We start from the raw sequence: 14928 nt of genomic DNA, 5'->3' as shown, positions 1-14928 counted from the left end.
CTCAAGACAGCAGTTGAGTGACATGACATTGACATTTGACGTAGTTGCCATAAGAATAAATCATTTTAGCCTACTAACAGTGCCTCTTAATGTAACCATAGATAGTAATTAAAGATGCTAATATGCTATCGATTACCTTTGTTTAGTTGAGCTCTAAAGGCTTTAAACCCGCGCGCGTGGCATATGTGCGACTATTAAGCTCGAGTAGTGTCTTTTTTAACACTTATGACGTAGTACTTACTTTATTATTATTGTTTACTTGTGTGCACTATTACCATTTGGTGTTTGCGTTTGGACGTCATTATTATAATTGAAGATCGTCAGCATACAAATTTCATATATATATCATGCAAACCAGATAGAGTTAATTCAGCCGTTTCAAAAATAAACAACGATCTTGACCGGTTGAACCAATGGTCTAAACTGAATTTCCTCCACTTAAACCCAAATAAATCCAAGTATATGATACTAGCCACTCAGCACCAATTAAATGAAATTCAATCTCAATCGCCACAATTATACATAAATGGGCAGTCTATTACTTCTACTTCAGAAGCTCGTAATCTAGGTCTGTTGATGGACTCTGAACTTCGTTTTCATTCATACATAGTAGAAATTTCCCGTACCTAACTGCTTTTACCGTTTAAAACTTTTCTACAAAATAAGAGATTATCTTTGCCTTAAACTTCGTATCGTAATTTGTCATCTGTTACAATATTCCATAAACGCATCAAAGAGTTTATTTCGGCAAATTGAGGACAATACATTGAATTATTAATTTCTAGTTTCATATTTATACTTTATTATTTAAATATATATACCAAACTATCGATGATCACTTGATAACTTCGATAGGTAGCAAATCGATCGGGAACGGCATGGCAACATTATTTTCATTTGATTTGACGTTTTGTTTAGAAATTAAAAACGTGCTGTTGGTTGAGCATGTTGAGAAATTGAATTGAACGAGCGAGCGCGTCTTGTTGCGTTGCGGTCTTGCGGTAGCTGGCACAGCATCGCTCCCACGTTGCCGCATCAGCTCTTATCGGTATTTAAATATACATAAATAGATTATCATAGTATCTTACAGTGCAGTAATCGTGTAACGCTCGAGGGGTTGTTTTATATGATCTCTTGTGCGAATGAAATCAACAGTAATACTAGAGGAAGTAGTGAATAAAATAGACAACCTCGCTCTACCTCTTACAACCAGGATGCCAAACATCAAAGTTTTCAGTGGAAGCTCGCACCCAGACCTGGCGCAAAAAATCGTCGATCGCCTTGGCATTGACTTGGGCAAAGTGGTTACAAAAAAATTTAGCAACATGGAGACGTGTGTGGAAATCGGCGAATCCGTTCGAGGTGAAGATGTTTATATTGTTCAAAGCGGCAGTGGTGAGATCAACGACAACTTGATGGAGCTACTTATCATGATTAACGCATGTAAAATTGCATCGGCGTCTCGGGTTACAGCTGTTATTCCTTGCTTCCCGTACGCTCGGCAAGACAAAAAGGACAAGAGTAGAGCTCCGATCACTGCCAAACTTGTCGCCAATATCTTATCTGTCTCTGGCGCCGATCACATTATCACTATGGACCTTCATGCTTCCCAAATTCAAGGATTTTTTGACATTCCTGTGGATAACCTCTTTGCTGAACCAGCTGTTTTGAAGTGGATCAAAGAGAATATTCCTGACTGGAAAACTAGTATTGTTGTGTCTCCTGATGCTGGTGGTGCCAAAAGAGTCACATCCATTGCTGATAGACTCAATGTAGAGTTTGCTTTGATCCACAAAGAAAGAAAAAAGGCCAATGAAGTTGCTTCTATGGTTTTAGTGGGTGATGTGAAGGACCGTACTGCAATATTAGTTGATGATATGGCTGATACTTGTGGCACAATTTGCCACGCTGCTGAGAAACTCATAGAAGCAGGTGCTATAAAGGTCTATGCTATATTAACTCATGGTATCTTCTCTGGGCCAGCTATTTCAAGAATCAACAATGCCTGTTTAGAAGCAGTTGTGGTCACAAACACAATACCCCAGGAGAGACACATGCAAGAATGTCCGAAAATCCAGTGCATTGATGTGTCTATGATGTTGGCAGAGGCTGTGAGACGCACCCACAATGGAGAGTCTGTGTCATACCTATTTTCTAATGTTCCATATTAGTCTTACATAATTTAAGGTTAGGTCTTGTAGTACTTTGATGCATCTTCATCAAGTTCTTGCTGACCAATTTACAGTTATTATTTTATTTCTATTAACATTTAAAAGTTGATGAGATTTATGTTAACTAAAAAACTGGTGATATTTTGTTAAAAGCCTCAAGAGTTGATGTTGAATGTTTTATTTTAGATGTAGTTTTAATATTGTTGAATAGTGGCCTAATGCTATTCTGACAAGTATAATCTCAAAATATATTGCTGATTATTTACTATTGCAATTGCAAAATGTATGTCAAGTTCAAGTTGACAACAAACTTTAGTGAAAATGTCAGCAGTAGGCTTGCTATCAAGCCTACTAGAAATACCTATGTATTTCTGCTATGGAATCCAGATTTAATTTTGTGTACCTACATTAATTAATGAACTTTGGGTATATATTCATTCTTCAATGACCAATAATATAAATGATAACACATCTTCTGGCAACTGGTGCAAAATAGTAATTGTAATAATTCAGGTAATCACCAATTTGGAATCTAAGTGCATTTACTGTTGCAGTATGTTTTTATTGTTTTTCCATTAACCTCTAACATTGGTTTCTTAATATAGATTATTATGAAATAATTTTAGTTGATAAATTATAAAAGACAAAGTATCATTAAGGATGCCATTCTGATGTTTTTTCATCACTTGGAAATCAGGATTGTAGGAGAAATTATTTCTCTTTTCAGGAGAAATTATACTGTAGCATCAAATCTATCAGTTGCTTTATAGAAATGATTGGATAAGATAACAATACATCATTTTATTTATACCTAATGATGAGATAAAATCAGGTTTATCTGGTTCACAAGTGGTAAAAAAGCTACCACCATAGAGTTATGTTATAGTATAATTTTCATATATTATAGTTAAATTTATCATCATATTTTTTCTATCATGACTTTAGATGTAGGTAGGTATATTATTATATTACATATATGGTGGCCTTTGTATTCCCTCAGGGAATTATTTGAAAATGCTCATTTAGGTTGGAAAATGCCAGTTATGATTTTAAATATAAATATATGCAGTGTATAAATTGGCGATCATGTATATAATTTTTTTTGGCAGAAAGGCATTGGCTTAATATGTATTAAAAAAATTATAGATTTTTTAAAAATAAATTTTATGTATATTCGGTCTGTATACCTACTTTTAAGGATTAATAAAAAATTCTTCATATTTTGATTTTTATACACAACTTCCTTTCTCAAGCTATACATCTATCTCATACTGGCCCTGTCGGCTTGATATATTTGATAATTGTAGGTAGGTACAAGCGGCGTATTTACAAAAATTTTTGTTATGTCAAGCTGTGGCCACTACATTTCTGACTATCTGTAATTGGCAAACTGCCAAAAAATTCTCGTAACTTGTTGATATAAAGATAACTGGAAGAACGGTGAATATAGAATGTATGAAAATTGAAATCATAATTAAACACTACGATTAGTTTGAACACGTGGTCATTGTTAGAAAATCCTTGAACTACATGCTTTCTTATCAATAAAAAACTAATATAAAACATACATAAGCACACACACTTTGAGAAAATTATGTACTAACGTAGTACTAATACTGTGTATATAACACTAGTAATATATAAGTAGTTCAATAAAAGAGCATAATGAAATGTTTACTCCGATGAACACCGATGAAATTATAAATCTAGATTTTCAATTCGGGGCGAGAATAGGTACTTAGCGCGTTCAAAGTAAATCAAAAACATTGTTAAAACTGATAAAAATACAAAAACTTCAGCTTTGTGGGTCTCTGTTGCCCGAGTTTGTAGTTTTTATTTCTGTTGTCCCACTGCTGGGCAAAGGTCTGTCCCATTGCATCAAGGCAAATAAAAAAAACCTGAGAGCTATACCATGAAACACGTAAACTAGTACGTCAAAGAAAAGAGATAGGGATATGGGAAAATTAAAAAGTATGTGGACGTTAGTAACGTGCTACCTAAGTACATGTTTGTTTTTAGAATATAAAAATGTACTCTGTGGTTTGTACGTTTCGTGGTAGGCCTTTTGGCCGGAGGTTGCTCTAGATAGAGAAGTACTTTCATGTCACCACTTTATCCAGAGCAATAGTATTCGTTTATCGAGTAATGGCCACACGGCCACACCTCCAAAATCCCCTTACAGGATATGTATGTAAGGTAGACACCAATAAGTATTAAGGTAATATTTATTTAGAATTACTATCAACTATAGCTAGGGAGGAATAGGTAATACAGCCAGGCACTAATTACACACTTATGCGATTAAGTATTATTTCGCAGACTTTAAAAACTCCTTAGTTACATCTTACATCATATCAATCTGTATCAGCTAAAACTTGACCCGTGATGTCGTCAAAGCAATGATGTAAATTGTTTGTTAATAGAGCGTCAAGTGCTCTTATTGAGCGGTTCTGTATTAAATTTCTAGTGAGTATATAGAGGTCATCGTAGTAAATTAATGACAAAAAGTGCCAAATTGTAGACAAACCTTTAAAATCTTAATCTGCCTATTGAAATTGTATTGGCCACCTTGATTGTTATGTTACCTACTTCTATCTAACTACCTTGTGTACTCATATTAGGTAAGTGCATATACCTAAACCTTCCTCAAGAAATGACCAATCCAATAGTAAAAACCTCATCGATATTAGTCACAACGAGTTAAAAACGGACAGGGATGCAAATACCACAATATGCATAAAGCTATTTTAAGTATTGATAGTACAGAAATGTATGAAATGTTTATAGCACTGATTTTACCTCGTACAAAAGTATTTTTATCGTAGTGGGCAGAGGGTTATCGTCGTGCGACCCCCTATTAATACTAACGTCATGACTATCTTTATTATTTCATTTAATAAATAAACATGTTTTCATGTTTGCAGGCGTAACTTTGTACACCATTGCGTCTCCATTTAAATTTAGAAATTGTATTTGCTGTAAAGTAGGCCATATTGTTGCAACGTTAAGATGAATATAAACCATAGCAAATTATACAAATGATATCATTAAAGTTGTTGACAATAAATATACCAAAAAAGTTAAATAGATATCGATCGACAAGAAAACGCGGGAAGACTTTAGATATTTGTTGCTGGCAATAGAAGTGTGTCGTGCTCATATGGTGAAAATAAAATCAATATTATTAGTAATCCGACCTATTTTAAAATACACAATAATAACAAGATAATTTATTATACTACCCACGCATGCAAATAAAAAACTAATGTGAATATACATCCTATCCCAAAGGAATGGTGTGTACTAAAATTATTTACCTATCCTCTCGATAGCAGCCACGCTCAATAATCTGATACACGAAAACTTGTTCCTGTGATTACTTCAGGAAAAATCGTATCACATGATTCGTCTTGGAGCTTTTAAATTCAGCGCCTAAAAGTCGCATATTATAGTCCTCGAGAAAATTAAGTAATAGTTCAGTGAAAATGGAGGTTATCATTATTTGAAAACAAAAAAAAATATTTGAAAATAATTTATTTTTAATGTTTTGCATATAAAATTAATTATCAAATACTATCTTTTTGCCTTGGAATGGCAATATACCAGACTTTTTCTTCTTAGCTTCCCAAGATGGGTGTAACTTTTCTGGTATTTCATCCGCTATCTTATTGTATTGTAATTTGCTGTTGGCAACATTTGACTTCCCATGTTGATTATTATTATTATATTTTCCATCCTTAAAACTATTTCTACCATCGTCAGATTGTTTATTAAAATTATTACTGAACCTGTTTGATTTCTCAAAACCATTTTGTTTATTGAAATTTTTATTATCAGGAAAATAATTATCTCTTCTAGGCTTTATTTTAGGAACATGTCCAAACATGGCTGCTCTTCGGAGTTTCCTGTTGCCTTCTTTATGTATTTCTTTAACTTCATCTGGCTGTCTGGGTTCAGCTACTGACATATAATTTTCTCCGGTAGATGTTATAAAGAATGGATCAACAATTTTAGCTTCAGATACTTGCAGTCCTTCTGTATCCTTTTTGAATTTCCTAGATAACAACTTTTCATTTAAATTCTTGTTTTTCTTATTATCTTTTTTCATAACATTTTTTTCATGTCTTTTAATGGGTATATGGGCTATGGGCTTTATGGACTCTACCATATTAATTTTTTCCATAGAATTGTTTTGTTTAGCCTTGGGATTTGCTATTTCTGACCTTTGATCACTATCACCACTATCAGAATCTACCATACTTATATCATTGCCATCAGCATCACAGTCTTTTTCATCAGCACTTGATAAGTTTGAACCATTATCACTGGCTTTCTCTTTATCATTAGATAACTCATCATCAGAAATATCACTTTCATTAGATAGTTTACTGTCTTCACCAATCTCAACATCTTCTACATCCCAATCACCTTCAGAATTAACAACTTTATTATTTTTCCCTTTCTTTTTCTTTTCTATAGCTTCCTTTTTGAGTTTCCTCCTTTCTTGTCTAGACATAAACAAATCTTCAATGGGCATATTAGAAAATCTTCCTCTGATAAATCTGTATTTTTCTTGTAAAGACTTGTGAAGTAATAATCTGGCACATGCTTTTTCTTGGTCTGCTTTTGGATTGTTTAAATATTGTTTTAGTTCCTTTTTGTGTGTTACTATAAATTTTGCCAAGTCTTTAGGTTTTATTTTCTGTAATTAAATAAACAAATATTAAGGGCAAGTTCAGTAATATGTTATACAGATAATTAGTATACTTCTCAATAATTTCTAAGAGAACCAGATGGAATAACTCTATATTTTGTTACTACCAGCCAGCAAGGACTGAAGATCAAGATTATTTATCATGAAAGCAAATAATATCCAATATTATAAATGTAAAAATATGTCTGTCATACTTTTACAAGTAAACTAAGAATAGATAAGCTGAGGTTAATCAAAGATTTGGACTTTATGTCTGAAATAATATAGACATTACAGTTGTTTAAGTGGTGGTGGTCAAGTGGCCAATACAGTCTGCCTGTGATTTTTTTCATAGACATTTTGTTCATAGACCACCACTTACTTTTGTTGAAAGAAAACATTGTGAGGAAACCTGCACACACTAGTTGATACTTCAAGTTCATGCATTCATATGCATGTGGTTACTTGCCACTAGATGCGGTGGGTAGTCATTAAAAGTCATGTCAGGTGCTTTTCATCATAAATAAATTTAAGAACGAAACTATTTTCCATTTTACTCTGTTTCCTGCCATAGATTATATCTTCTTATAAGATACAACTTTTACCTTGTCTTTTAGGCGACTTGAAATTTGATACCAGTTTTAGCAATTAACACAGTTGAAAAGAAGAAGATGTAGCCAACAGCATGTAATAAATAATCTATTATTACTATTGGTTAATACCTTAATGGCTAGAACTTCATTCACAGCAGATTCAGCTTTCCTCTTAAATTTTTGCTCTAAATGATCAGGTACTTTCTTCTGAGTCATGGTCTTAGCTTTCCTGGTAAGTTTATGAATGACTTGAATCTTTGCTTGATTTAATTTCTTCTTTAATAAAATAACCTGAAAATTACATTTAAAAATTTGAATAGAGTTTTGTGGATGGATGAGAAATTGTGCATAGTGGTTAAGTTTTAATAATTTAACCATTCACCAACACAACAGTCATAATAGGTAGAGTACTGTCATAAGCTTTGATTAAATATAATGGAACATAAGTAAACTATATCCTATATTTAGCTGCATGTAAGATTTAAAAAATAAAATAAAAATACATAAGTATAATAAGTATGCGAATTAAATAAACATTATAAAAACCTACATACAAAAGTTCAGACATGAGAATGTTTTGTGGTGGTGTATTCATTACTTATATGTGTAAGTAGTGGCTTACGAAAACTACATAATTTGTGAACTGTGTTGTATTTTTAGTGTTGTAACATTACGTTTTATGCTCTCAACAAGTGGTTTCTATTTCTACTTGTGACCGTAAATACTTACCTCATTGTTAAATGCTTGTTTCACTGCCCCAACTTCCATTGCAAACGCGAAATAATTATATATTTATCATGTATTATAAACACAGAATAACAACAAAAAAGACGATTTCAAAAAGAGCGATATGACTTTACACCTAACCACATTTCTTTTCTTTATTTATACTTTGTGACATATGCCTGAGCTGACAGTGATAGATTATATGCTTGCCTAGTTGCGAAGACTGCAAAGGACGACGCGACGCGATGACGACGACATTATAACAACGCTAAAAATTCTCCGAGAATATATACGCGGTTCATTCTCGGGAATATTTCCAAGAGAAATTTCCTTTGAATATCCGGCTAAATCCAATGAGAATTTTCTAGAGGAAGGGAGTGGGGAAGTGCATTGACTGTCAATGTCAACGTCAAGGCAGTAAATCTTTTTCGTCGGATCTGTCAATCCGTAAAGTACGTAAAGTTATTTAGAAAAATAATTCTCGTTTATATTTGTAATCTCTCATGCTTATATTATTTTACGAATTAAGTTAGGCCGCTGATTAGTTTTGTGTTGTATATGTGCATTTATTTTAGCACTGAACGTTTGTAATATTTCAGCATGGCTCCCCGCTTCGAGATTGCGGTTGGTTTACGAAAAGGCCACAAAACCACAAAGATATCTGCAGGCAGAAAGGGTATTACAGACAAAGCCATCAAAATCAGACCAGCTAGGCTAAAGGGTGTAAGTACCTATATGTTTTGCATTATATTTGTTCATCTGAAGTAAACATATTATGAGGTTATGTTTGTATTGAGAAGGTACCTACTTGATATAACAATTACATTTAATTGTGCCTACTTGTTTTATTAGGAAGGCCGTTCCGAATGGTGTGGGAGCTAAGCTATTGGGTACATATTTCGTAACTTTGCAACTAAGTCTAAATATGCCAAATTGTTACGGTACTTATATTGCCATTGAATAATGTAGAGATTACCACAAAAGGTCTTTTGGTCTTTTAATGCTGAACAGCCAGCACTATGAATATGGTTACTTTTTATTATAACCTGAATGGACACAACCCAATTGTTATAGTCAAGATTGCACAAACAAAAAACATGACAGATTATAATATTTATTGTCCATAAAAACAGTGACAATATAAAACAGTAATGCATACATATGCACCAATGGTGAGCTTATTACTATGCAATTTTAATTATTTGTCATCAACTAATTCCGTAGGTAATTATTTGTCATCAACTAATTCCGTAGGTATGTAATGAAAAATTTTAATAAAATTTCTATTGTGAACATTGTTTTTACTTTAATTTCAGCTGCAAACCAAACATTCAAAGTTTGTCCGTGACCTGGTTCGCGAGGTTGTCGGCCATGCCCAGTATGAGAAGAGAGCAATGGAGTTACTGAAGGTACACATCTGACTAATAATCTCGTTTAGGTCCACATAGAAAACACTATATTATCACTGCCTGCCAGGCATACACTCTTTATGACAGCAGTTGTTGCCTATAATCTATTAAACTTATGCCCAACTCTTGACATCCATGGGAAGATATGGAGAGGTCCTATTTTAGGGCAGAAAACTCACACCTCTTGATTAAAGTTTTGATGTGAGTTAGCTTATTTACTTTACACTAGAATAGCACATTGAATATTTCCTATCTAGAAATTCCAATAGAAGAAGCCCCAGAGCAAAAGTAACCTATGTTTGAATGGGAGTCCTTAACTACATAACCAGTGGTTTTGTTATCTGTGAAAGCAGAACAGACTTTCACTTTTATAATATTAGTATATGGATTCACAACATTAACACCAATACAAGAGTACAACAACTTTTTAAGAGCCAATAACATCGGAGCCATTGGGACTGCTTTCCTACTTTTTCTTTCCACTTAGCAGAGTCGTCGACATCCCTATTTGGCTACCTATTAACATTTAACCTTACCCTATTATTATTTAACAAGAACTATTTGGCAGGTGTCAAAAGACAAGCGTGCACTGAAATTCCTGAAGCGTCGTTTGGGCACACACATCCGTGCTAAGAGGAAGCGTGAGGAACTCAGCAATGTTCTCACACAGATGAGGAAGGCCGCTGCACAGGCCCACCATGCGCACCATTAAGTGAAAATAAATAAGTTTAAAAACTAATTATGCTTTTAATTTAAGTCTAAAGGGAATCATTTCTTTCTTATATCAAATAGTATTATTAATACTGCTTATGAAGAATGGGAGGGATTTCTGGAGTGTGAAAAATTGTCACAGTAGGTATTATAATATTCTGATTATTCCCAGTAGCCCTCTATAGCCCTGGTCCTACTAATTCCATGATTTTTAGATATCATGCGAATATGATTTATGTAATGCAGTTTTATTACTATTTTATACTTACATAATGTTATCCAAAAAATATAGCCTATAGAAATGTACTAGGAAAATAACCTACCAGAGATCTAAGAACATAGGGTACCTAGTGTTCTTATATAGTTAGTGGTACAGCTACTGATTTTGATTGAATATATCCTACTAACTAATATTATAAATGGGAAAGTTAGTCTACGAAACGAAATGATCTAAGACGAAACAGTATAATAATCTAAATAAAGTTCCATGAGCTGCCTCTTAATAACAAATATTGTGACGTCACAATATTTATTAATAATAAATAATAACAAATATTGTGACGTCATAAGTTACAAATTTGTAAAAGTCTGATATAAGTTTACAATGGTGGAAAATGTATATCATCTTTGATTTTTTTATATAAACCAATTCAATATAAAAAAGTCTAATTGAAAATATTTAAAAATAATTTAAAAAATGTGTATTTCAACCTTTCCTCTCTTCAATATAAATTTACATTTTATGTAAAATTGTAATTACAGGTGTTTTTTGCAATTGTAAATGTTTATTGAAAATCATTTGTAATGTAAATTGGTATGGATTTTATTTGAAAAATTCCTACATTAATTGTAAGGTTTATTGAACAACACTTGTCAGAAAACTGAAAATGTGTCACTTATTTAAAAATTGTGGACTTATAAATGTAATCTTTATTGAATTGGGCCCTGGTAAACATTTTCTTCAGTGTTAAATATACCACATGCAACTTGATTATACAATCTTAGTTAGATGAACAAAGGAATGACGAGTGCATGTGGTCAAGTGACCATTCAAATTAAATGTTATGTGTTGTATGTGCGAAAGTGTATGAAATTTCTGGTGTACTCGCAATAAGCAAGAAAAATGGCTATGAACCCTAAAACAAAATATCATAAACATCAAAATTTTTCATCTCATGAGTATAATTTGTTTTTTTATTAATCAGCAAATATTATAATCCAATTTATTATTTTTAATTTTTCACATGTAAGTTTTAATACTTAAAAAGGTCGAGACAACAAAGCTCTTTTGTGCTTTGGTCCTAAACAACATAGATGTATTAAATTGTATTTTAGTACATATATTTGGAGACTGAGACAACTGCGGTTGTCAAATAAAACTAATCATTGATACTGTGGCGACATCTACCACGCCACATGCACAACGGCGCAGATGTAAAAAGCCGACCAAACGCAACTAATAACAAGCCACACAAGTGATCCAGGACAATACGGACAGATGGCACGACGGTCGACTCACTATGGACAGCTAACAAGCCTAGACCGCGCAGACAGTGCGTTTTCGATTGGAAGCATAAATATAACCTCCGACATGACACCGTCGGAGCCGTGCGGTTCCCCGGCGCTGCACCTAGCCTGGCGGGAAGATCTTCCCTTTGTGGCGGTCGAGCATAATCACCTAGCTCCGCTACAATACTAAAATAAAATGTAACACTTCAAGTGGTCGGTGTGTCCCTATCGTAGAATGTCTAACAAAAATAGTTATACTCGCTGATCCTACTTTGATAGCGATACTTTGTACAGGGTGTTATAATATATGCATACGAAGTAAGTCATAAAAAAGATTACCCAAGGTTATATATATCACTTCATTAGTCCCTTGTGTTTTTGTGTTGTCCTATAAATAGGGCATCATGGTCTTGTAAAGTACTTAGCTTATTTGTTTTTTTTTTAAATATTGATTGATGGGATCCTTCCCAGGGCTTGGTTGCCCAGCAGTGGGACAGAGTAGATTAAAAAAAATATATTTTAAGTTTTACTCTCTGCAACTTACAAATAATAATTAAATTACATTTGTGTCTCGTTTGTATGTGAAAGGGGGTAATAAAGTAAGTTTTTTTATGTAATGTTAACTTGACAAGTTGACTTATTCTGAGAATTTATTATGCACATTGTTTTGATAAATAAAACTTTATTTTCTTTATTTCCAAGTTTTTATTTAGTTTCGCCTGTACCAATGTTTGTTTGTAGGCAGTTACTCAAATCTGCAAGTTAAACTCCAATAGAAATTTCAGGGAAATCTTTCAACGATTTACTGCATGAATATGAATTATGCACATTTTTTGTCACAAAAATCTGTTTACTTGTCACGTCAAGTTTTTTTTTGTAGATAAAAATTGCGCTATTAGTACGCATCCATTACAGCGCCCTCCGCCATTACAGTAATTTTAGGACGGTGCAATTTAAAAAAAGCTCACAGTCAAAAACTCGAGATTTTGGATAACTAATGTGTTTATGGTTTATACCAGAGATAAAAGAAATATATGGTTTATACATGGAATTAGTAAGTACTTCCGGAGTACCTACTAATTCCATGGTTTTATACCTTCAATGTAATGTTTTATATCTGTGGTTTATACATATGTATGTGACATTCCGCGAGAAAAAGTATTCCCTAAGGAGGGAAATCCTTAAGACGTTTCACTTGCTTATTTTCATTAAAGATGCGCATAATTTAATACGTCGTCGTACGTCGACATCGAGTGCCTTCGATTTGTTCGTACGCGGCTCTACCTACTCTGGTTGTAATAAGGGTGATATTTAATCGGCTGATTCCATAAATATCCTTAGATTACTTATTTCTACTCAGGGGCATTTCTTCTAAAAATAATGTCTTCAAGTCATTAACAGCCCCTTTTTGAGTCTTCTCTGTGGCTCTTTTTGAGTTTCCTCGTCTCCCAACTTCCATTACTGAAACCTTTTTTCCTTATTTTAAAATAACTGTGATTTTTCACTTATGTAGGTCATAGTGTCGCAATTTCCAAGATAGTGTTCACAAGAGCGCGCGACGTTTTTACGCTAGAGCGCGCCCTCTTATTAAATGCAAATAACTGTCAGCACGGGCCGAATTGCGCTGCTCTGGAGCAGTGGCTTTGACAGCAGTGGCTTTTTTTAACTTTATGGATAACATCTTGTCTTTGCCTGTGTCGGATTGAGGATTGGGAAGGATGTATAACGTGAAGCCTGGGGAACCATTACCGTCACCTCGCCATCGTACCCAAATGATAGAGAATTTCATTTACAAATCGACACATTATGTGATACGACTTCTTTCTTTCTTTGTGTTTTCCCTTTTCTTTCCTCAGCTGGAACCCAGGGACCTCTTCTACTTCTCTCTACCCTCTACAACCAGGTGGCCTAACATCGGTCCTCCAACCAATAGTACACAATACCCAATTGACTTTACCGAAATTCTTAAACGATATCTTCTTAAACGATTTGGGCGTCGTTAATTTTACTTATAATAGCAATATGAGGAAGTTAGAAGTGCAAAGGAAGAAATAGGCACATACCTAACTTTAATTTTAGAAAAAGTACCCTTCGTCGTGCTTTGGGATCACGGAATAATAAATCGGGTGTATCCGCGGGCAGAAGCTAGTCGCATCTTAAATAAATCTAACCTTCATAGTGGTTTCGGAATCTGCAATTTGGACAACGGATGTGGCACCTGCAATTAATTCAGCGTTGATTCAACAGAGGAATGTCTAATTGCATACTCTGCACTTAACAGATGACTTGGTTAATTTATGGTAGCCATATTGGATTCGGATAAGGTGACAGATGGCGCGCTTAGTTGGCAAGGAGGTCGTATGTCAAACGTGTTGTATGTACCTACAGGTGACTGACAGGGTGCTGATAGGGTTCAAAACTCCTGCCCATGGAATACGTAAATCCATATTCCTGCTGTACAGACGCGGTATCGACTTCAGCTGGATCGCAATTGAATCTCGATAGATCCGGCATTACCATTTGTTTATAGCGTAAATAAATAGACAGGTCGATTCAAGAATCGAACTGAACTGTAAATAAATGTTGTCAAAACAACGAGTTTCAAAGACAAACTTGTAACCTTTGAAATAATACCGGAACGGTCGAGGTTCAATTGCGATCCAGTTGAAGTTATTAGCGCGGATTGTAGACCCATCTCGCCTGGCCCTGGCAAATGGGGCAAATCCAATAAATGCTGGCTTAATGTCGTCAAGCATGGTCTGACTACAGGCGTGCCAATGGTCTACTACTAGGGATGCCGATGATCTTCCGAAGTGGAGACGAAAAAGTACGAAAACTGACATGATCAGTTTTCCTCAGATGAGAACGCTCAGATGAGAGGGTGAGGAGACCCATTTCAACAGATGGAAGGCGTGGAAAGTAGGATGATAGCTCATATGACTTAGAAAAATTGAATGCCAAAAAATCACATAGCAACCATCACAGAATATTTTATCAAACGTTCATTACCTATGTCACGTTTGCATAAATAGTATCACGTCCTAAATGGATAATAATTATTACTAGTATTCTAAATTCTGTATTATTACTACAAAACACAGACTTATATTATCTAC

The 14928-nt window shown here is 34.2% G+C and overlaps 3 protein-coding genes across 3 annotated transcripts; 2 read left to right on the top strand and 1 right to left on the bottom strand.

Moving 5' to 3' along the window:
• The first annotated feature begins 916 nt into the window (after positions 1 to 916).
• Positions 917 to 3391, top strand: Prps (Phosphoribosyl pyrophosphate synthetase). The gene has a single exon (XM_053755491.2). It carries the CDS (start codon positions 1143 to 1145, stop codon positions 2169 to 2171), a length of 1029 nt encoding a protein of 342 aa, XP_053611466.1. The 5' UTR covers positions 917 to 1142; the 3' UTR covers positions 2172 to 3391.
• A 2299-nt stretch (positions 3392 to 5690) lies between these two features.
• On the bottom strand, positions 5691 to 8352 carry Rlb1. Its single transcript, XM_053755489.1, has 3 exons — positions 8187 to 8352; positions 7587 to 7748; positions 5691 to 6873 (listed from the first exon to the last, which is right to left on the bottom strand). The coding sequence occupies exons 1-3, from the start codon at positions 8223 to 8225 to the stop codon at positions 5731 to 5733; spliced, it is 1344 nt and encodes a 447-aa protein (XP_053611464.1). The 5' UTR covers positions 8226 to 8352; the 3' UTR covers positions 5691 to 5730.
• Positions 8353 to 8537: 185 nt separating this feature from the next.
• On the top strand, positions 8538 to 10331 carry RpL36 (Ribosomal protein L36). Its single transcript, XM_053755492.1, has 4 exons — positions 8538 to 8635; positions 8783 to 8906; positions 9500 to 9592; positions 10161 to 10331. Exons 2-4 carry the CDS (start codon positions 8784 to 8786, stop codon positions 10302 to 10304), a joined length of 360 nt encoding a protein of 119 aa, XP_053611467.1. The 5' UTR covers positions 8538 to 8635; position 8783; the 3' UTR covers positions 10305 to 10331.
• The last annotated feature ends 4597 nt before the right edge of the window (positions 10332 to 14928 follow it).

Source organism: Plodia interpunctella, chromosome 15 (genome assembly GCF_027563975.2).
Source record: "Plodia interpunctella isolate USDA-ARS_2022_Savannah chromosome 15, ilPloInte3.2, whole genome shotgun sequence".
Lineage (NCBI taxonomy): Eukaryota > Metazoa > Arthropoda > Insecta > Lepidoptera > Pyralidae > Plodia > Plodia interpunctella.
The sequence above is the reverse complement of the archived record's forward strand: the minus strand, read 5'-3'. Positions and strand labels throughout refer to the sequence as shown.